The sequence below is a fragment of the Nycticebus coucang genome, chromosome 4, assembly GCF_027406575.1.
Source record: "Nycticebus coucang isolate mNycCou1 chromosome 4, mNycCou1.pri, whole genome shotgun sequence".
NCBI lineage: Eukaryota > Metazoa > Chordata > Mammalia > Primates > Lorisidae > Nycticebus > Nycticebus coucang.
Genome location: NC_069783.1, coordinates 129,156,739 through 129,179,801, shown reverse-complemented (window position 1 = coordinate 129,179,801; position 23,063 = coordinate 129,156,739). Strand labels below are relative to the sequence as shown.

The window sequence follows — 23,063 nt, the reverse complement described above, 5'->3', positions numbered from 1 at the left end:
GCCCTTGTGAGATGCATCCATGCTTTTCCACAAAGCTCTTGGCCAAGTCATTCCCCTTGTGAGATGCATCCACGCTTTTCCACACAGCTCTGTGCCAGTCATTGCCCTTGTGAGATGCATCCATGCTTTTCCACGCAGCTCTGGGCCGGTCATGGCCCTTGTAAGATGTGTCCACACTAGTCCACACAGCTCTGAGCTAGTTATAACTCTATGCTGCCCAAAGATGACATGCCTCTCATCCATCCCCAATGACGAATAGTCAGATGCTTTCCAGACCTTTGTTACTACAGATAATGCTGCTGCTATGGCCTTCACAAGTTTCTTTGTGCACCTGGGCAAGAAACTTTGGCAGGGGTCCTCAAACTGCGTCCCGTGGGCCACATGAGGCAGTGTGATTGTATTTGTTCCCATTTCATTTTTTTACTTCAAAATAAGATATGTGCAGTGTGCATAGGAATTTCTTCATAGTTTTTTTTTTTTTTTTTTGTAGAGACAGAGTCTCACTTTACTGCCCTCATTAGAGTGCCGTGGCGTCACATGGCTCACAGCAACCTCCAGCTCTTGGGCTTACGTGATTCTCTTGTCTCAGCCTCCCGAGTAGCTGGGACTACAGGCACCCACCACAACGCCCGGCTGTTGCAGTTTGGCCGGGGCTGGGTTCGAACCCTCCACCCTCGGTATGTGGGGCCGGTGCCCTACTCACTGAGCCACAGGTGCCGCCCAGTTTTTTTTTTTTTTTATGTAGTCCAGCCCTCCAACAGTCTGAGGGACAGTGAATTGGCCCCCTGTTTAAAAAGTTTGAGGACCCCTGTATCTAGAGCAAAGAACAGGAACTGCCTATGTACAGATTCCAGTGGATTGGATATTATGAAATTACTTTCCAGACTGTTTGTACGAACCCACCAACAGCATAACAGAATCGCCATTTCTCCACATCTTCTGTAAAATTTGACATTTTTAAACCCTTAAATGTGGCTAAGCTGACCAGTGGAAAGGCTATCTCATTGTGTGTTAATTTGCACTTTCTTGACTACAAGAAAGGCGAGCACAGTTCTGTGGGTTTCCACTCCACCTCCTCTCCCTGGAGTTGCTGGTTTGCACCCTTTGCCTTTTCCTACTACATTGTCTTTTTGTCTTAATTTGTGAAATTTTTTGATACATTCTGGAAATTGACCATGTGTTGCTAATTCACTAACACTGGAAATGTCTTCTCTATTTTTTTAAACCTTTTTATGGTGTCTTTTGATGGACAGAAATTATTTTAGTATCATATTTGTTACTAAATTATTATTATGATTATTATTTCCTTTATGACCTGTGTTTTTGTTTTCTTTAAAAAGAGCTTTTCTGCTCTGAATTAATAACAGAGTACTTCTAAAAATTTACGTTTCTCTTCATGCTCACTCTTAATCCAGCTAGAACTGATTGTCGTATCTGGCACAAGGTAAGAAGCCAACTTCATGCTTTTCTATATGGATAAACACACTGTCCCACACCATCTGCAAGGATAGCACTTTGGGTTTTCAGCATATATAAAGATTTCATCTGTAAATAATGACATTCTTTCCTCTTTGCTAATTTCGAGAATTTTTATTTTATTTTTTCTTATTCTACTGCACAAAAGACCATTGATACTAGCATAATCTGCTAAGAGTTTTTATTTGGAAGAAGTGTTATTTTTTATCATATATATATATTTTTTTTTTACAAAAAAGTTATTGTGGACATTTGAGACACACACAAAGTCCAGCGTACAGGGAACCCTACATGTCCATCACCCAGTTTCAGCAGTTAACAAACTGCCACTCTTGCTTCATCCCTCAAATCATTAACGTTGTTCACTGACCTTTTGCTTTTTCTGTCATCCAGGGTGTTTTCTACCTTAATCTGTGAATATGATAAATTAAATTAGTGGATAATTAAGTTACCTAAGTTAACTTGAGCAGGGATGATTTCCTCTGGATGTTTTTGCCTCTATATTTGTGACAGGGATCTATATTCTTCTTTTCTGGTATTATCCTTACTTGTTTTTAACATATCAATGATATTCTAGCCTCATAAAATAAGTGGGACTCTAAAAAAATTAAGTGGGGTGCTTCCTTTTTATATTTTCTGGAGTGCTTTAAATAAAATTGGAATAACTTCTTAAACATTTAATAGACTTCATCTATAAAACGATCTGAAATTAGTAGCTTAGGTAGAAGACTTTTAAATTATTCAATTTCTGAAATGGTTCAGGTTCCCTATTTCTTTTTTAGTTAATTTAACATATTTCTTTCTTCTAAGTCATCTACCTTACCAATTATATGAACATTTGTAGTGTTTTCAGCAATAATCTGGAACAGGGGTCTGCAAACTTTTTAAACAGGGGGCCAGTTCACTGTCCCTCAGACCATTGGAGGGCCGGACTATAGTTTTAAACAAAAGACTATGAACAAATTCCTATGCACACCGCACATATCTTATTTTGAAGTAAAAAAACAAAACAGAAACAAATACAATCACACTGCCACATGTGGCCCACGGGTCATAGTTTGAGGACCCCTGATCTGGGGGTCATGCTTCACAATTGATGGCTTACTGGGTTCAGAGTTCCAGGCTAACAGTGGCTACACCTGACATTTCAAGGTGATTTCTCAAGACCTCCGGCATTGCTTGCTCACAAGAAGTCATTTTTTTGTAGGTAATCTGTTCGTTGAAGGTAGCTTTTAAGACCATCTGTTTATCATAATGTATCTGGGTCTAGAACAGCGGTTCTCAACCTGTGGGTCACAACCCCTTTTTAACAATGAAAATACATTGCGGTATCAGGAAGGTTAAGAACCACTGGTCTAGAGTTATTTCTGTTTGCCTTAAATGACCTTCTGAGAGATTACACCAGGGCTTGCCCTGAAAGGCGCCCACCCCTGCCCTGTGCCCTGGGCTGTCTCCTGCTTCCTCCTAGCACCCAGCCTGCAGCTGGCTTAGCTCTAACTCCCCTACTCAGATCACATCCAGTGTCCACTCCGCCTTTTGTTTCTTAATTTAAATAGCTCTATTTTTCATTTCTAGGTTCTCTAGTTAGTTCTTTTTTAAATTAACCTATTCTGTGCTCTTAACTGCCTTTTTTTCTCAAGTGTGTATGTTATATGGGTTCTCCTTTTACCCCTTGGAGAATCTGAAGCATATTCAGTTTAAAGCTATATTTGCTGTTATTTCCTTCTCTCTGGGCATGGTCTCAACTTCTGATGGGGGATGTTGTTGGTCCCCTCTGTGGTGTCAGTTCCTACCCTGCTGTTGTCTGCAGGTTCCCAGCTGCAGAGTTTAAGTTGCTCCTCCCCACACTCCTCACCCCTACTCCAAGCCAGCAGAAGCAGGGCGCATCCCAGCAGCCCACCCTGCCTGCTCCACAGTCGTCCTGTCTCCTCAGCCTCCTTACAAGGGTGAGCACCTTCCCCAGGGCTCAAGAAGGCTGAGCCACTCACAAGCCTCTGAGGCTGGGTGCACACACCGGCCCACCTGCCTCTTCCCATGCCGCATCCCAGTGCCTGGGTCTCTGCCACCTCTCACCATGGTACATTTCTGCTCCGTTTCTAATCCACAGAGACTGTTTTTTGCTTGGCTAGGTCCTTTCACTTTCTACGTATTTATTATCTTGTTGCTGTTTTCAAAGAATCGTCTGATTAGAAGAACCTTCCTTTCTCCTACTGCTGGCCTCTCCTCACCGTGCTCAGGTCCCTTCTTGTAGCAAACACAAATAGGGCTCTGACCACCACCCTGCTACCTCCCTGCTTAGGACACCTGTGGCAGCTCCTGCTAGGCACAGTCTCTGGGTTGGACACCTTGGCCCCCAGCCTGGAGCCCCCACACACCCATCCATACCAGACTCACTCCTACCATGCTGCCTTGTCTGGACGTGCACTTTCCCATCTCTCCTGCCTGGCACTCGGCCTGGGCCCTTCCCATCACTGAGCAGACCATGCTCTCAGGAAAGGCTATGGCCATACCCGCTGGAGGCTCCGGCTTGGAGACCACGGTCCCCAGAGGCCAACATAGATGCTGTCACCCACTAAGTGCTCAGAAACATCTGGGAGACCAAAGTTTGTAAGTTGCTGGCCTGTGAGCAAGTCCAGGCTTCCAATGCGTCAGTTGGGGAAGAAGGTCAGAGGACGGGGAAGGGCAGCGAGGAAGGATGGACATGAGGGGCTAAGAGGGCTGTCGCACAAAAGTCTGCTGGACCATGACTCAGAGCTAAGGCCACAGGGCCCAACCCTAGGGCACATGGTAGGGACTGCAGGTGAAAATCCCTAGGCCTGAGCTGCTCTGGCAGCCAATCACCCAGCTCAGTCTGAACCATTTTCTGGGAAGACTCCCACCCTTCTCTCACACGTTATGGGTACCAGCTTTGGCCAGGATTGGGGCCAGCAGCCCCAGAGACTGGGCACCAAGCTAAGCCTCCAGCCTGGAGCATGCAAGGCCTGCTGGGAGTATTTGTGGACAAGAGCACAGCCTGCCTTGTCAAGTAGGTTTCATGAAACAGAAAGGCATGCAATGGTCCTATCAGTGAGGCCAACACTGGGAGTATTTTGGGGGCCACAGTCCGAAAGTCCTCAAAAGGGAACCCTCCAAGAGAGCAGAGGTTGTTTGGGCCATCGAAGCTTAGTCATACAGGAGATTGGCCCTTTTCCCCAGGAGCTGTGGTGGGCACGTTTCCAGACACAAAAGAGAACTGGGGATGTCCTAGGGCCTGAGACATTGGGAGTGTTTCACAGGGGTCAAGAGGAAAATTAGTCTCTTAAAGCCCAGGTGAGTCCCCAGGGAATTACACTTGCCCCATAGGACAACAGCACAGTGCCGGCACTCTCACCATGAGGGCCAGGTCTTGGGGACTGGAGACCCACACACTGAGACCTGCCCACACTCGTCTTCTGCTTGTGGAAGGTTCTGTCTGGGCTTTATGGGGAGCAGAGGAAGACTACAGAGTGAGGGCTGAGCATGGTAGGAGTGCACGGGGCCATACCTGGAAGACAGTGAGGATGGCTGCAGGGAACGTGTCAAAGTTGGTTGTTGGAGTCTCATCTTGAAAGTTGAACCTGAGAAAAACAAGCAGTGTTAGGAAGCACGGCCCATCAGGAGCTAGGAGCAGTGGTGGCGACGTGCTCATCCCAGGCACCAGGGCTGCTCTCCAGGAGAGGCAGGCAGGTGGAAGAGGCCTGGGCAGCACTGTCTGCTCTGAGCACTGCCTCCCCAGGGGGACCCCAAGAGTGTTGCTCCCCTCCTGCACCCACTTACTGTCCCCCAAATAGCTGCATCCCCAGCAGAGCGAAGACCACGATGAACAGGAAGAGTAAGAAGAGGAGGCTGACGATGGACTTCATGGAGTTGAGCAGGGACACCACCAGGTTGCGCAGCGAGCTCCAGTACCTGCGGCAGGCTGTGTCTGAGTCCTATGCTGTGCCCAGCTCGGCCTCCTGGCCCACGCATAGCTGGGCTTTTGGCATTACACCCATGGCTTCTGCAAACTGCAAACCTGAGGGCCCCACACCTAGATAGACAGCGAAGGCTCCCTCTGGGGTCCCAGACCTGCTACTCCAACTTCACTGCTAGGGCCCCCAGGGCTGGCAGAGTAAACATGTCGAGTGCTGGACTCATCTTCATTCTCCCAATGCCCTCCACTGTCATGCAGTTTAGAGAGTGATCGCACCACTCATCAGGCAGCCAAGGCCAAGTGCAGTCCCAGATACCCACCCTGCCCTCCTCTCCTCAATGCCAACACCAGCCAGCTGCCAAGTGCCCAGGCCAGCGCATGAGAACCGCAGTAGGACCAGATGAGAGTTGGCATGGTCTCTCAGCGAAGTCTTTTGCAAGCCCTGGGATCAGCATCAATGCCCAGGCTCCAGCCTCTCACAGAGAACAGGCCCGGCCACCTGGACCCTGCTTCTCTGACAGCCTCAGCTCCTCTCTGACATCCTTGCTCTCATCCAGCGCCACCAAGGCTGCTGAGGGTCTGGATGCTGACAGCAGCTGAGGGACTGTGCCTGTCAATGGCTGTGGTCAGTCTCTAGTACTGCCCACACGTGCTCACAGGGCACGGCTGCCCTCCAGGTGCCCCGTGTTGCCCCTGCTCCCCAGGGAGACCCACCTCTGCATGTGCCACCCAATCACTCTGGAATGGAAAGCCTACAGGACAGACACCATTGCCCCCTGTGCTCACACTGTCTTTGAGCACTGCTGGGCCCACCCCAGACATCCAGCCCTTCCCTATGGATTCTCTTAGAAGGCACCTGAGGGTTAAGGGAAGATGGCCTGGAAAAGTCTGGGACTGGCAGGGGTCTAGGCCTACCTGCCCCAGGATAAGGGTTAGTCACCGCTCCTGTGAGAAAACAGAGCCCAAGATGCCAGGCCCCAAGGCTGGGTGGAGGCAGGCCTACGTTCACTCCCTGGAGGTCCCATCAGCAGCACATGGCAGGGAAGGAGGCCTGGACACATGGCCCAAAAGACTCTGTAGGAGTCTGCAGACACAGCTAGATGGGCTCTCTGTGTTACACCTTCACACCCTCAGATGGGCCTGTGCTTGGGTTTTTAATGGACAGGAAAATACCACCAGGATTTTGGTCTAGCCCAGGAGGACACTGTCTCAGGCTATACACAACTGTGCCAACTGCTGCAACTCTGCTGTGGTCTGGCTGTGTGGGGTGCAGGCCCCAGAAATGCAGTGGGTAGTGACCCCATAGCAGCATGGGGCCCTGCTGTGGCCAAAATGCTGAGTCCACAGCAGCCCTTGCTTCTGATGAGACTCTTCCCACCAGCACTGTGGAAGCCCCAGCCCCTCCCTGGCAGAATCGCATCCTGCCCTGGGCCACAGACTCCAGGGCACATGCAGAGGTGCATCTCCCTAGGGAGCAGGGGCGACACTGGGCACCTGGAGGGCAGCCATGCCCTGTGAGAACGTGTGGGCAGAGCTAGAAACTGGCCACAGCCGCTGGCAAGCACTGTCCCTCAGCTGCTATCAGCATCCATACCCTCAGCAGCTTTGGTAGCTCTGGATGAGAGGGTCCTGGCAGAAAGGCTGTGAGGGGAGGAGTTGAGGCTGCCAGAGAAGCTGGGTCCAGGCGGCTGGGCCTGTTCTCTGTGAGAGGCTGGAACCTGGGCATTGGTGCAGAACAGATGAAGCAGGATACGAATGAAGACATGGTCTTGTCACTGTCTCGTCACTGGGCTGGGGTGTGCCAGATTGGCTCGACAGAAAAGACCATGTTGGGTCAGAGGTTATGGTGAAAACTCCCTGCCCTCCCCAGGGGTGGGCTGCAGGGAAGGACACAAGCACAATGACAAGGACACTGGCTCTACTGACTGCAAAGCAAAGTCACTTTTGAGGGCTGGGAGGAAGGGTCTGGCTGCATCAGGAGGGCACAGGATACAGACTGCAGGGGGCAAGCAGGCTGACAAGGGCTGAGAAAAGAGCAGGTAGCAAGGAGACCCATCCAGGAGGCCCCAACGGTGCAAGGTGCCCAACGGGGACTGCTCTACAACCAGCCTTTGTCTGGAAACCAGTGGAAGCCCCCCAAAGTGCTCTAGGTACCATGAACGCCCAAAAACACACCACAGGGGGCCAGCCTCACGGCAGGAGCACAGACATACTTGGTGACTTTGAAGATCCGCAGCAGGTGCAGCGCCCGCAGCACGCTGATGCCGAAGGAGGCTCCTGGCTTGATGGCCGCCCAGACCACCTCAAAGATGCTGCCCACAATCACCTACAACAGCATGGGGTCACCTCAGTGCCTCCAGGGCCTGCACACTCACTCGCACGCTCACTCGCACACTCAGCTACACACTCGGCCACACACTCATCTGCACATTCACACACTGTCTGCACAATCAGCTACACATTTGGCTGTACTCAGCCACACAATCTGCACACTCACCTGTACACTTGACCACACATTTGCACACTCAACTGCACACTCGCTATACACTCAGCCACACTCGGCCAAACACTCACTTGTACACTCATTCACTCAGCACTCAGCTGCATACTTTGCTGTACACTCACTCACACACTCACCTGCACACTCGACCACTCAGCCACACACCCAGCTGCACACTCGGCCACACACTCACCTGCACACTTGGCTTCAAACTCAGCTGCACTCAGCCGCATATTCCCCTGCACACTCGCCTGAACACAGCCATACACTCACCTGCACACTCCCCCACACCAGGCCAGAGGAGGCGCAGCCTCATGCTCAGCCTGCCTCCAGGAGGCCCCAGCCCCAGGACCTACCCTCCCACTCCTCCCAGACCCACCAGGGAGACAGACATGGACCAAGGCCACCTGTGGTTTCCTGGCACCTCTGAGCTCTGTGCCTCATCACAGCTCTGTAGCCAGCAAATCATTCCAGACAGGCCCATCAGGCCATTCCTCATAGACTGGCAGTCTGTTTCCCCAAGACTTCTAAAATATTCAGTTTCATAAACTACATCGTGAGTTCTTCCTTGTCCCAATGACCAGGAGCCACATGTGCCCCTGGAGCTGGTTACGATAAGCCTGACATCTGGGTGGTGGACAGGGCACCACAGGGACTGGTAGTGCTGGGGTCTGTGAGCAGGGGGAAGCCTCCCCCATTGGCCATGAATGGACTGGGAGAAGGGCTGTCCTATCATGCCTATTGCAAAGGACTCGGGGCAGATCAGGGGGCTGGAACACAGCAGACCCTCATCACTTTCCTTTTGTATGGGCCACACAAGGGACTCAAACAGGTCACTCCCGAGGGCATTGCACCCCGTGGCTCAAGGTCAGCACTGAGGACCCATGTCCACTTTGTAGTGTGACTCGTTTCCTTTTACTCACGCTCCTGCAATCAGTGTTAAGCACAAACTTCTTGAATTCTGTCTCCACATTTGGTGCACATATTTTCTAAAATTTCAGTCACTTCTACCAATTTCACATCAACTGGAAATCCGGTAAGCCTAACATCAATATTCTTTTTTTTTTTTTTTGATTGTGATAACAATTCCTTATATTTCTCCTGGGGGTTCATACACTATGATTTGTCTGTTCACATCTACTTTCCCTGGTAAGTTTCTGTTTTTTTTTTTTTATTGTTGGGGATTCATTGAGGGTACAATAAGCCAGGTTACACTGATTGTAATTATTAGGTAAAGTCCCTCTTGCAATCATGTCTTGCCCCCTTAAAGTGTGACAAACACCAAGGCCCCACCCCCCTCCCTCCATCTGCTTCCCCCCCCATAACCTTAATTGTCATTAATTGTCCTCATATCAAAATTGAGTACATAGGATTCATGCTTCTCCATTCTTGTGATGCTTTACTAAGAATAATGTCTTCCACTTCCATCCAGGTTAATACGAAGGATGTAAAGTCTCCATTTTTTTTAATGGCTGAATAGTATTCCATGGTATACATATACCACAGCTTGTTAATCCATTCCTGGGTTGGTGGGCATTTAGGCTGTTTCCACATTTTGGCGATTGTAAATTGAGCTGCAATAAACAGTCTAGTACAAGTGTCCTTATGATAAAAGGATTTCTTTCCTTCTGGGTAGATGCCCAGTAATGGGATTGCAGGATCAAATGGGAGGTCTAGCTTGAGTGCTTTGAGGTTTCTCCATACTTCCTTCCAGAAAGGTTGTACTAGTTTGCAGTCCCACCAGCAGTGTAAAAGTGTTCCCTTCTCTCCACATCCACGCCAGCATCTGCAGTTTTGAGATTTTGTGATGTGGGCCATTCTCACTGGGGTTAGATGATATCTCAGGGTTGTCTTGATTTGCATTTCTCTAATATATAGAGATGATGAACATTTTTTCATGTGTTTGTTAGCCATTCATCTGTCATCTTTAGAGAAAGTTCTATTCATGTCTCTTGCCCATTGATATACGGGATTATTGGTTTTTTTCATGCGGATTAATTTGAGTTCTCTATAGATCCTAGTTATCAAGTTTTTGTCTGATTGAAAATATGCAAATATCCTTTCCCATTGTGTAGGCTGTCTCTTTGCTTTGGTTATTGTCTCCTTACCTGTACAGAAGCTTTTCAGTTTAATGAAGTCCCATTTGTTTCTTTTTGTTGTTGCAATTGCCATGGCAGTCTTCTTCATGAAGTATTTCCCCAGGCCAATATCTTAAAGTGTTTTTCTTATGCTTTCTTGGAGGATTTTTATTGTTTCATGCCTTAAATGAAAGTCCTTTATCTATCTTGAATCAATTTTTGTGAGTGCGGAAAGGTGTGGGTCCAGTTTCAGTCTTTTACATGTAGACATCCAGTTCTCCCAACACCATTTATTGAATAGGGAATCTTTCCCCCAAGGTATGTTCTTGTTTGGTTTATCAAAGATTAGGTGGTTGTAAGATGTTAGTTTCATTTCTTGGTTTTCAATTTGATTCCAAGTGTCTATGTCTCTGTTTTTGTGCCAGTACCATGCTGTCTTGAGCACTATGGCTTTGTAGTACAGACTAAAATCTGGTAGGCTGATGCCCCCAGCTTTATTTTTGTTACTAAGAACTGCCTTAGCTATATGGGGTTTTTTCTGTTTCCATACAAAACGCAGAATCACTTTTTCCAAATCTTGAAAGTACAATGTTGGTATTTTGATAGGAATGGCATTGAATAGGTAGATTCCTTTGGGAAGTGTAGACATTTTAACAATGTTGATTCTTCCCGTCCATGAGCATGGTGTGTTCTTCCATTTGTTAATATCCTCTGCTACTTCCTTTCTGAGGATTTCATAGTTTTCTTTATAGAGGTCCTTCACCTCCTTCGTTAGGTATATTCCTAGGTATTTCATTTTCTTTGAAACTATGGTGAAGGGAGTTGTGTCCTTAATTAGCTTCTCATCTTGACTGTTATTGGTGTACACAAAGGCTACTGACTTGTGGACATTGATTTTATATCCTGAAACATTACTGTATTTTTTGATGACTTCTAGGAGTCTTGTGGTTGAGTCTTTGGGGTTCTCTAAGTATAAGATCATGTCCTCAGCAAAGAGGGAGAGTTTGACCTCCTCTGCTCCCATTTGGATTCCCTTTATTTCCTTGTCTTGCCTAATTGTATTGGCTAGAACTTCCAGCACTACGTTGAATAGTAAAGGTGACAGAGGACAACCTTGTCTGGTTCCAGTTCTAAGAGGAAAATCTTTCACTTTTACTCCATTCAGTAAAATATTGGCTGTGGGTTTGTCATAGATAGCTTCAATCAGTTTTAGAAATGTGCCACCTATGCCTACACTCTTCAGTGCTCTAATTAGAAAAGGATGCTGCATTTTATCAAATGCTTTTTCTGCATCTATTGAGAGGATCATGTGGTCTTTATTTTTGTCTCTGTTAATATGGTGGATAACGTTTATGGACTTGCGTATGTTAAACCAGCCTTGCATCCCTGGGATGAAGCCTACTTGATCATGATGAATGACTTTTTTGATGATAAGCTGTAATCTATTGGCTAGGATTTTGTTGAGAATTTTTGCATCTATATTCATGAGTGAGATTGGTCTGAAATTCTCCTCTGGTTTTGGTATCAGGGTGATGTTTGCTTCATAGAATGTGTTGGGGGAAGAGTCCTTCTTCCTCAATTTTTTGGAATAATTTCTGCAGTACAGGAATAAGCTCTTCCTTGAAGGTTTGATAGAATTCTGGAGTGAAGCCATCTGGACCAGGGCATTTTTTGGTTGGAAGATTTTTTATTGTTTCTTTGATCTCAGTGCTTGAAATTGGTGTTCAGGAGCTCTATTTCTTCCTGGTTGAGTCTAAGGAGAGGGTGTGATTCCAAATATTGATCCATTTCCTTCACATTGTCAAATTTCTGGGCATAGAGTTTCTGGTAGTATTCAGAGATGATCTCTTGTATCTCTGTGGGATCAGTTGTTATTTCCCCTTTATCATTTCTGATTGAGGTTACTAGAGATTTTACTTTTCTATTCCTCATCAGTCTGGCCAATGGTTTATCTATTTTATTTATTTTTTCAAAAAACCAACTCCTTATTTCATTAATTTTCTGAATGATTCGTTTGTTTTCAATTTCATTGATCTCTGATTTGATTTTCGATATTTCTTTTCTTTTACTGAGTTTAGGCTTAGATTGTTCTTCTTTTTCCAATTCCGTAAGATCTCTTCTGAGGTCGTTGATGTGCTCTCTTTCTGTTTTTCGAATGTATGCATCTAAAGCAATGAATTTTCCTCTCAAAACTGCTTTTGCAGTATCCTACAGGTTTTGGTAGCTTGTGTCTTCATTGTTGTTATGCTCAAGGAAGTTAATGATTTCCTGTTTTATTTCTTCCTGCACCCATCTGTTATTCAACAGAAGATTTTTAATTTCCATGCCTTTGGGTGGAGTCAAGCATTTTTGTTAGAGTTGAGTTCCACCTTTAGTGCCTTATGGTCTGAGAAGATACAAGGTAAAATTTCAATTCCTTTGATTCTGTTGAGATTTGTTTTGTGTCACAGGATATGATCAATTTTGGAGAATATTCCATGGGGTGATGACAAGAATGTATATTCTTTATCTTTGGGATGGAGTGTTCTATATGCGTCTATCAAGCACAGTTGTTCTAGGGTCTCATTTAAATCTCTTATATCTTTGTTTAATTTCTGTTTAGAGGATCTGTCCAGTTCTGTAAGAGGAGTGTTAAAGTCCCCTCTTATTATGGTATTATCAGATATCATATTGCTCAGACTGAGTAAGGTCTGTTTCAAGAATCTGGGAGCATTTAAATTGGGTGCATAAATATTTAGAATTGAAATGTTTTCTTGTTGTATTTTTCCCTTGACCAATATAAAGTGACTATCTTTGTCTCTTTCGACTTTAGTTGCTTTAAATCCACATGTACCTGAAAATAAGATTGTACTCCTCTTTTCTTCTGAATGCCATTTGCCTGAAAATTTGTCTTCCAACCCTTGACTCGGAGCTTTAATTTGTGTTTTGAAGCCAGGTGTGTTTCTTGCAGACAGCAAATGGATGGCTTGTGTTTTTTAATCCAGTCAACCAATCTATGACTCTTCGGTGGCGAATGAAAGCCATTAACATTTATTGAGATAACTGATAAGTGTGGTAGTATTCTATTCATCTTATTTGTTGAGAGTCCATTGCTTAGTTTTATCTTTTGCATCAGTGTGGAGGTTAGGTTCTTTCCTTTAATTTCTGAGTTCTTATGTTGCTGCTGATTCATTGTGGTGGTCAGTGTGCAGAACAGGTTGAAGTACTTCCTGTAGAGCTGGTCTTGTTGTGGCGAATTTCCTCAATGTTTGTATATCCATAAATGATTTGATTTCTCCGTCAATTTTTTTTTTTTTTTGGCCGGGCTGGGTTTGAACCCGCCACCTCTGGCATGTGGGACCGGCGCCCTACTCCTTGAGCCACAGGCGCCACCCTTCTCTGTCAATTTTTAAGCTTAGCTTAGCTGGGTACAGAATTCTGGACTGGAAATTGTTCTGTTTAAGTAGATTAAAGGTAGATGACCATTGTCTTCTTGCTTAGAAAGTTTCATTAGAGAAGTCTGTGGTCACTCTGATGCATTTGCCCCTGTAGGTCAATTGGCGCTTACTCCTGGCAGCTTGCAGAATCTTTTCTTTTGCTTGACTTTGGACAGGTTCATCACAATGTGTCTTGGAGAAACTCGGTTAGAGTTGAGGCGAGCTGGGGTCCGATAGCCCTCTGAAAGCAGTGTGTCAGAATCTTTGGTGATATTTGGGAAATTTTCTTTTATAATATTCTCTAGTATGGCTTCCATTCCTCTGGGGCATTCTTCTTCCCCTTCTGGAATTCCTATAACTCGTATGTTGGAACGCTTCATAAAGTCCCATAATTCTGACAGTGAACATTCTGCTTTCTCTCTCTTCTTTTCTGCCTCTTTTACTATCTGAGTTATCTCAAGAACTTTGTCTTCTACCTCTGAAATTCTTTCTTCTGCATGGTCTAACCTGTTGCTGATACTTTCCATTGCATCTTTAAGTTCCCTAATTGACTGTTTCAGTTCCTTCAGCTCTGCTGTATCCTTTTTATATTCTTCATATCGTTCATCTCTTATTTGATTCTGTTTTTGAATTTCCTTTTGGTTATTTTCCACTTTATTAGCAGTTTCCTTCATTGTTTCCATCATTTCTTTCATTGTTTTCAACATGTGTATTCTAAATTCCCTTTCTGTCATTCCTAACATTTCTGTATAGGTGGAATCCTCTGCAGTAGCTTCCTCATGGTCCCTTGGCGGGGTTGTTCTGGACTGGTTCTTCATGTTGCCTGGAGTTTTCTGCTGATTCTTCCTCATGAGTGATTTCTTTTATCTGTTTCCTTGCCCTAATTTTCCTTTCATTTCCTCTTGCTCTTTAAGTTCTCGTGCCTGTGGAAGTTGCGGGCGGGTTTAGACGTTTTTTCCCCTGTTTTAGTCCTCCTCTTGGGGTCCAGAAGTCTCTCGCTGACTCCCTGTATCCTCGCAGGGGTGATGATAGGCAGATCCCACCAGCCAGAGATGCCTGGAATACTATCTCTCCAGACTTACGGTGCCCAGATGCAAGGAAGCTGTTACTCGGCCGCCATCTTGCTCTGCCTCCTAACATCAATTTTCTTGCCAAGTCACCAAGACAATGGTAACTGGATGTGGGCAGGATAGCACTAATCCACTGCCCGATGTCTAGGAATGGCAGGTGCACCATCTGTGCCAGTCACCCCAAATGCATAGGCATCTGCTACACACCTCTATCTTGCCCCAAAACACACCATTCAGAGAATATCACATGTCCTGCCAACATCCAGGTGTGCCAATACTACAGCACCTGTGATAACCCTACCCACACAACAACCTGGGCAAACTGGCCAAAATTTGTTCTTGGTGATCACACCAACTTTTTTCAACACCAGCAAATTATCTAGTAGCTTACCCAGGGTTTAAGACTGGAGTTCTCTAAATATCCTTCCTTCTTGTCTTCAGTCTTCCAGCAGCTCCTGTTTTTCACTATTCCTCAAAATTGGACCCACTGATTTACACAGGGCGTGGCCTCAGAGATGGCCCCCAGCAACCCAGCACCATGCTCACACCCATGTGCCATCCCACCCCTTGAGGGCAGTGCCAAAGAGAATACAGCAAAAGTAATTAGATCCCACATCTGAGATTAGGTCACAAAGAGCTGTGGTTCCTGCCCAGGTCTCTTTCCTGACTCCCAGATTGGGAAAGAGCTGTGTTATGAGCATGCCCAGCAAACTCTGGAGAGGACCAGTGACTTGGACCTGAGCCCTGCCAATAACCTCGTCTATGAGCCTGAAAGCTGATCTTTTGAGGCCTGTCAACAGCCACAAGCATGACCTTGAATTCTCTAGCTTGGGATGACTACTATAACATTAGGGTATAATTTAACTGGCCTGGGAGGGTAGAAACAAGGGCCCAGAGGGCTTCTCAGAACTCCCAGCACCGGCCAGCTGGGTTTCAGCATTGCTGTGGACCAGCTGTGCCTCCCCTTGTCCCCTTTTCAAACAGGAACATCTACAGCAGGTACCTTGTGCCTACTGCTGTGCCATGGGCATGGGAGGCAGAGAACTCACCTCTTTAGCCACACAGGTTGGCAGAGTTGGAGGCATTGCACTTAGGGAGCTAGGCCCATGGAGCCTCACCACACCAGGGCCTGGCTGACGAGATTCTAGGCCTGGAGCTGATATGATGAGAACCTGGGGAATCTGGGAGGCATGTCCATTAGGGACCAGACAGCAGGCTGAGGCAGGCAGGCCCTAGAAGAGTCCCCAGAGACCCTCCCCTCTGTGCTCATGCCCTGTGTGAGTCACGTTCCTAAGTACCTCCATTGCTACTGGGCCCTGTGGCTCGCTCCTAACAAAGAGAATATAGCAAAACAGGCACCACTTCTGAAACTGGGCTCATATTGCTCCTGTCCTGAGCACTCCCAGTTCCCTCTCCAACCACAAGCTCACATGCTGTGAGAGGCCCCGGGCCAGGGCCAAGGCAGCCACATGCATGAGCATGAAAGCAAACTCTGCAGCCCACATCCAGCCTCAGGTTGATGGCCTCCCTGGCCTTCAATTACACCAAAACCTCCTGAGGGACCCTGAGCCCCAGGTACCCAGTTCCATCATGACTAGGTTCCTAATCCATAGAAACATGGGATAATAGATTTTCATAGTTTAAGCTGCTAAGTTTTAAAATACTGTGTTAGCACATGTGCAAATTATCTCCATGTCCTGGGACCGATTAGTTCAGATCAAATCAAAATGCATTTAAAATATTAACATGCCCTGGCTCGGTGCCTGTAGCTCAAGCAGTTAGGATGCCAGCCACATACATTGGAGCTGGTAGGTTCTAATCCAGCCTGGGCCCGCCAAACAACAATGACAACTACAACCAAAAAATCGCTGGGCCTTGTGGCAGGCGCCTGTGCTCCCAGCTACTAGGGAGGCTGAGGCAGAAGAATTGCTTGGGCCCAAGAGTTTGAAGTTGCTGTGAGCTGTGATGCCATGGCACTCTACCCAGGGCAACAGCTTGAGACTCTGTCTCAAAAAATAAAATTAAATTAAAAAAATAAAATATTAACGTGTCCTGAAACCTCTCCATCTCTTGGGTTCCCTCTGCCTGTGGCACTTACTTAGCTTTTCTTTGTGACCAAGGCAAAGGGTAAGAAGAGCTGGTGTTTTCCCAGCCAACTGTCAAAGTCACAGACATGCTCACCCCAGAGCTCACCCTTAGCTGCCACCACCCAGTCCTTCCCAGAAATCGGACACATTGCATGGTGCACAGCCCAGTCCCTGAGGGCAGAGAGCAGGGCTGAGCACAGGCACCCAGGCAGACCAGATGGACAGCCCTGGGCCAGTCATATATACCATGAGAGTCGTGAGGATGTAACAGTCATGGACAACGTCCTCTCTATTGTAGGAATGTGGGTGCCCACGAGAAAGAAGTTTAAGTTAAACTGAATTTCCAAGCTGAAGTTTTACTTCTATGTGGGTCCAGGTCCTCCCCCCTATCCCCCGGTTACTGCAGACTCTGTAGAGCACTAAGTCCTTCCTTGGGGTTGGCACCTCTACTTGCCACTCAGCGCCTCCCACAGGTTAGAATGCAGCCCTGGCAGATGTCAACCCTGCTGCATCCCATGGCCCCCAGCTCAGGATTGCCAGGCCCTGCACCCTGGTCTCAGCTTAGCAAGTTGTGTCAGCTCCTTGTCCATGGGCTGGCAACGAAATGTAGGCCAGGCTCACCCTATACCTACCCCAAGTAGGACACAGCCACCATGGCCCAATCTTCCTCTCCCAGAAGGGTCCGTGCATGTGCCCAGCCTGCCCAGGGCCACAGCCACAGGCCAAAAGCACAGCCCCACTGGGCTCTACCATAGAGAGATTGAGGCCTCCGCAGGTTACCTACACCCCAGGCACGGAAGGAGTGCAGAGACTGCCGCTACTCTGAACATCTAAAGACAGGTCGGAGGGAAGAGGGCAACCTCTGACATGAACAGCAGCTGCAGCCAGCACCCCCCCCCCCACCCAGTCAGGCCAGGCCAGACCTCCCTCTGTCACCTCCATGGACTGCTCTGTCTTTAATTAGGCCTTCCTGACTCATGGGACCACAGACCCCAGCCCTCCCTGGGTATGTGAGGTGGGCTGTGTCATGTGATGGATCTGGGCACTCAGTAAGGATGGGCTCATACACCAGGGCCCCAGAAGGTGTCCCTAATGAGCATCTTACTCACCCCAAAGTCAAAGCAGTTGAAGGAGGACCGGAAGTAGCTTCTGGGTCCCAGGCCGTACATCTTCAGGGACATCTCTGTGAGGAAGAGACCCAGGAAAACAAACTCCGCAAAGTCTAGGGGAAGTCAGACAAGAGAGGATTACTGCAAGGCCTCCTCCCAGCCTGGATGCAGCCCAGACTGCAGAACACCAGAGCTCTGGGCCTGCCAGGTCTGGTCTGCAGCCCCCATGCTCTGAAATCTCAGCCCAGGACAAGAAGGACAGATTGAGAGGGGCTGGAGAGATGCCTGGCGCAGAGTGGGGGTAAGCTTCCTATGCTGGGGACTCAGAGGGCGGGCTTGGAAGGAGGCTCCTGAGACAGGCTCAGAGACAAGCTCTGGGAGGGTTCTCCTTCCCTCACAAGAGGTTCTGGGGCTGTGGGGCAAAGGCCTAATCCAAGGAGGAGAAACTGGGCCACATTTTCTGTCTGCCCATTGGGACATTCGGAGGCCCCTCTGGCCCACTGCAGCATTCTGAATTTCACTTTGTTTGTGCATCTGCCTGCTTGGTGGAGCTCCTTGCCACTTAGGCACCCTAGGCCTGTTCGTTGCCATGATCCCAGAAGGTAGCACCCACTGGGGGCTCAGGGACACTGTCCTTCGCAACGCCAGTGAGACAAGGGGCTCCTGCAAGTATGTCAAAAGTGGGGGTAGCCTCGTCCCAGGAGTTCACCTGCAGCCCTCCTTAGGCTTTGGGAGAAGCCACTCTGGGACCAGGGGCTGTGTGGGGACTTCAAGGCACATAGACACTCCAGCCCAGCCCATGTAGGAGGAGGGAGGCAGAGAGAGAGAGAAAGCAGTTACTCCAGAAGATATACAAGGCCATAGATGGCAGAGGACAGCCAGGCTCATCACTGGCCACACCAGGAGCCAGGTACTGCATACAAGAGGCCAAAGGCGCCATGGCCTGGGGCTAGGTGGCAGAGGCCAGGAGAGGAGCCAAAACCTAGGGCAAGGCCCCATAGAGAACAAGGCCATGGGAGGGCGCAAAGGGCAAGCTGAGGTCCTGTCATCTGGTACATGCCATCCCAACCTGCCCAGAGCTCCGAATGCCAGGGTCTCTGTCAAGAGAGGACTGTAAGCAAATAAAGCTGCTCGTGAAACAACCAGTGGAGGAGCACCCTGAAGCCCGCCTGCACCCACAGCTGTTTTGAGGGCTGTATCAGCCTGGTGGCTTCAGTCAGGAGCACCATGCACACAGACTCCCCTCACTGTGGCCGAGAACATGGACAGCCGGGCTACCAGGAACAAGTTGCCCACAGCCAGCCTAGCCCCTGAGCCAGAAATCACCAGGCACCCCAGCCAGGCATGCAAGGATACCAAGGCCAATAGCCTCCCTGAAGAAGCCAAGGAAGGGGCTGATATCAGAGGCAAGGACACCCGCAGACCCTCAGGCAGATCACCAGAACAGGGCTTAGCTCCAAAACAACAGGTGCTGTGCCAGGTCTATCTCATGAGCTGTGTGAGGCCTCAGGGAGCTCATGAGGCAGCTGGGCCAATAGCTCTCCTGCCTCACCATTTACACCTTGGTTTTGAAACACTGGTAATGCACCGAGGGTGGGTCCTAGAGGACAGGCAGCCAGGGTCCACACCTACAAAGTTGCAGCCTTGGGACAGGCACCGCAGGAAACCCGCCTCAGGCCAATACACCCTGCCCTTTGAGTCAGCCTCCTTTAGGCTCATGTGTGGTGAAGGACAGAGACGCTCAGTCACAGCAAATGCCCACCCACCTCCAGCCACTGTCCCCCTGTAATACAAGTGAAGCTGGAAACCATGGAGATGACCGAGCAGTAAGTGCAGGTTCCAGCACTCGGCACTTCCAGCCTGTTCTCTGCATGTGGGATGTGTGGCCAGACTGTGCAGCCACCTGCTCCCAAACCTGGGCACTGCTGGGGTCCTCTCACAGAAGGATGGGCCTGGCTAGCTGGGTTGGGAGGAAGCCCCACCACATTCACCTTTGCTTGAGCTGAGAACTCAAGCAAAACCCTGAACCCAGTGCTAAGCAAAGTTCCAAGATAGCAAACTATGGGCCCCAGGACTCCTGAATTAGGAGCCAGAGAAGGTATTCAGCATACATCCCTCCTTGGACATCACCCTCCTGGGAATGGGAGCCAGGGTGCCTTCCAGAAGCTCCCTGGATCCTTCTGTCCCCTTTTCCTATTAGAGCAGGAAGAGATTTCAGTACCAAGTCTGGGGAACTGTGGCCTAGGATCCTACCCATGTCTTCCTAGGCCTATAAGCCTTGTCTCTCTAGTTTGTGAAAACCCTGCAGGTGGAGGCTGGGTCAGTGGCCCCTGGAGAGAGTCTGGGCCAGCCCATCAACACAGCAGAACACTCAGACAGGGCTGGAGGCCAGGACCATTCTTCTCTGAAGTCAGAATAGGCTCTCCTGGGGCAGCCTAGGTGGCTTCAGGCACACAGGGCCCTCAAGAGAGAGCAAGGCCCATGTGGGAGTCCCAGTAGTGCCCCATCCCCAGCTCAGCTGCAGACGCCAAGCAGGGTGAGCACAGCTGACCCCTGGAGAATGGAGAGACTGAAGCACTAACCACAGGACAGAAGACATCAGTGGGTTCTTTGTGTTTTGTGGTCTCACTCTGTCGCCCTGGGTAGAGTGCCATGGCATCATCACAGCTCACAGCAACCTCAAACTCTGGGGCCCAAGTGATTCTACAGCCTCAGCCTCCTGAGTAGATGAGATTACAGGTGCCTGACATAACAACCAGCTAGTTTTTCTCTTTTTAGTAGAGATGGGGTCTCGCTTTTGCTCAGGCTGATCTCGAATCCTTGAGCTCAGATGATCCTCCCACCTTAGCCTCCCAGAGCACTAGGATTACAGGTGTGAGCCACAGCCTCAGGTGAGTTTTTTGTCTTTAATCCTCTTTGTGAGGAAGACAACAGAGCTGGACGACTCTACAGGCCACAGAGTCCCACGTGTGGAGGGCTGGCACTGGGACCAAGGTCCCCACCCCCCAGTCATCTTCCTCTCTCATCCCTGGGGCTATGGCCAGGGCCAAGACAGGTCATGACTTCAATCCCTGTTACCCATTGCAAGGCTCCAGTCACAGGGGGCAGGGATGCATCCAGGGCCAACCAATCACATAAGAAAATGGAAATAACCCCAAAGACAGCAACCAGAACAGGTGCCCAGGGCAGGGGCAACAGCCTTGTGGCAGGAAGGAGCATGGCACTGAGGCCCTAATCTGTAGGTCTAAGCCCTCCAAAGGAGGATAAAGGTCTCTCTGGCCTGGCCCTGGCCACCCCATATACCTTCTCCCCTGGGGGCCCAGGCCTCTCGTCCCATTTCACAGTATGCTGAGGAATAGAGGTTCACAGGACCTGGGCAGCCCAGGGATGGGGAGGCCACCTCAGGTCCCAGACACATTCTAGCCTCCAGCAGAGCCCCAGGGGGCTGCCCATGTCTGTGGGACAGTCTGGGCAACACAGGGATCCTGTGAGGGATCCCAGGTAGAAAGGGGCAGGAGACGTCCAAGTTGCCCATGAGCAGAAGGGGCCCAGCCAGATACATACACAGTGCCGTGGTGAGACGCTGTGGCTGGTTGTAGTGCACCATGGCCACACACAGCGTGTTCAGGGCCACCACACACAGCACCGCCCAGTAGAAGCTCTGAGCCTTCACCACACGCTGGATGAAGAACCGGAACAGCTTCTCCTTCCTCCGGAAGTATGATGAGCTCTCCGTCTTCCCACTCTTGAGGCTGGCACGGGCGAAGGGAGATCCTGGGGGACAGGGGACTTGCTGAGGGTGTGGGGGACCAGCAGGCCTCAGGACACACACCTGACACTCCCATGGCACACTCTCACAGACACACGCTTGAGGACACTGGCCCCTAGCCCAGCCAGTCACAGATACTTATGCTGATTATCTCTGTGGCCCCCATCTTGCTAGTGAGGGAGCCGAAGGCCTCAGTGATCTCCACGGTTACTGGGTGCCAGATGGGAGTGTTGGACTGGGCCTAGATGATCCACTGCCACTGTCTCTGGTCCCAGCACCCTGCCACTGTCTGCAGGTATCCCGAGCTTTCTGCACCTCCAAGACATAAATCTCCCCAAATCCCACCTCATCAGTTTGGCTGAGGAATTCTGCAGCACCTGGCCCTCCCTCTCTCCCAGTGGCTCAGGGTTCACAGCTAGGGGCCACCTGTTCTTACCCAATTTCCTAGGGCACAGCCAAGTTCACTGTGCACATGTGGCCCATGCCTTCTGCCCACCAAGCCTCAAGCCCTACTCTGATCCAATGCCTGCAGCTCTCCCCTCCTCACATCCAACCATGTGGCCTCCTTGCATTTCCACACACTCTCCCTTCTGCTCTGCCCAGCCCCTCATGGCTGCCTGGGAGGGGGATGTCTCCCTTAGCTCCCTCTTGTCACAGCTGGTCCAGCATCCTCACTGAACTCCTGCTCCAGGAGCTTCATTCAAAAGTGGGTCCTTGGCTCCACTCGCAGTGGTCTTCACTAAACTGCCCCTGTCACTGTGTCTGCTTACTGACCCACTCTGTGCCCAGCTCCCGTAAAAGCCCCTGAGCTCTGAGAGGACAGGGGCCACATGCCTGTGTTACCATGTGATGGCAAGGCTTCTGGCAAAGCATGGTGAGTGGGACAGGGCCTCCATCGTGCCTGGGATGCTGTGTGTGCCTCTAGGGCTGGCCATGTCCCTGCAGCAGCCTGTGCAGGAACTGCCCGACGTGTGCAGCATGGGCTGGCCACTGTGTCCATGACACAGACAGCTGTGCCCAGCCAAGGGCCTCTCGGGGTGCAAACCCTGTGTGAAGACACAGGGTGTGTGAGTGTATCGCTGTGAGAATCTCTGCGCATGTCATGTGTGCGTGTGCACACCCAGGCACTCAGCACAATGGAGAATCAGCGGGCTGGAGAAGACAGACTCTGAGGCCTTCAGGGGGACACGTCCACAAGCTGAGCAGCTGTGTCAGACACACAGGGAGACACTGTCATAGGTGGCCTCGGGCCCAGCAAGAGGGTCCAAAGGAGACCACAAGCCAGTTGTGGGTGTCCTTGCAGGGCCCTAAGGGTGGATTCTTAGTGCTTGGGATGCAAATGCACAGAACGCCATCCCCACAGCCCTCTTTCTGTAAAGCCAAGACAGAGCCTCACGCCATCCACATCCAGACCTCACTGGAAGTAGTCACTTAGTCAGAGGTGACCCACCACGGCCATGCATATGCACTCATCCTCAGAGGAGCAGAGCAGGGTGCAGAGGGGGCAGACGCACAGAGCAGGCCATGTGGGACAAAGCCACACAGGGCCACAGACTGAGCCATGCACTCATAGCCCCCGACACTTGCAGTGACTTGGAACATCAAAGTTACACTCATGCTCAGCCCT

The 23,063-nt window shown here is 49.5% G+C and overlaps 1 protein-coding gene across 1 annotated transcript in view; it reads right to left on the bottom strand.

The window, feature by feature from the left end:
• LOC128584415 (voltage-dependent N-type calcium channel subunit alpha-1B-like) overlaps positions 1–23,063 on the bottom strand; it is a 107,705-nt gene that overhangs the window by 81,927 nt on the left and 2,715 nt on the right. The window contains 6 exon segments of the mRNA XM_053589384.1: positions 5,000–5,072; positions 5,272–5,403; positions 7,621–7,733; positions 17,668–17,780; positions 21,232–21,441; positions 21,575–21,646. Coding sequence (XP_053445359.1) covers positions 5,000–5,072; positions 5,272–5,403; positions 7,621–7,733; positions 17,668–17,780; positions 21,232–21,441; positions 21,575–21,646 — 713 coding nt within the window.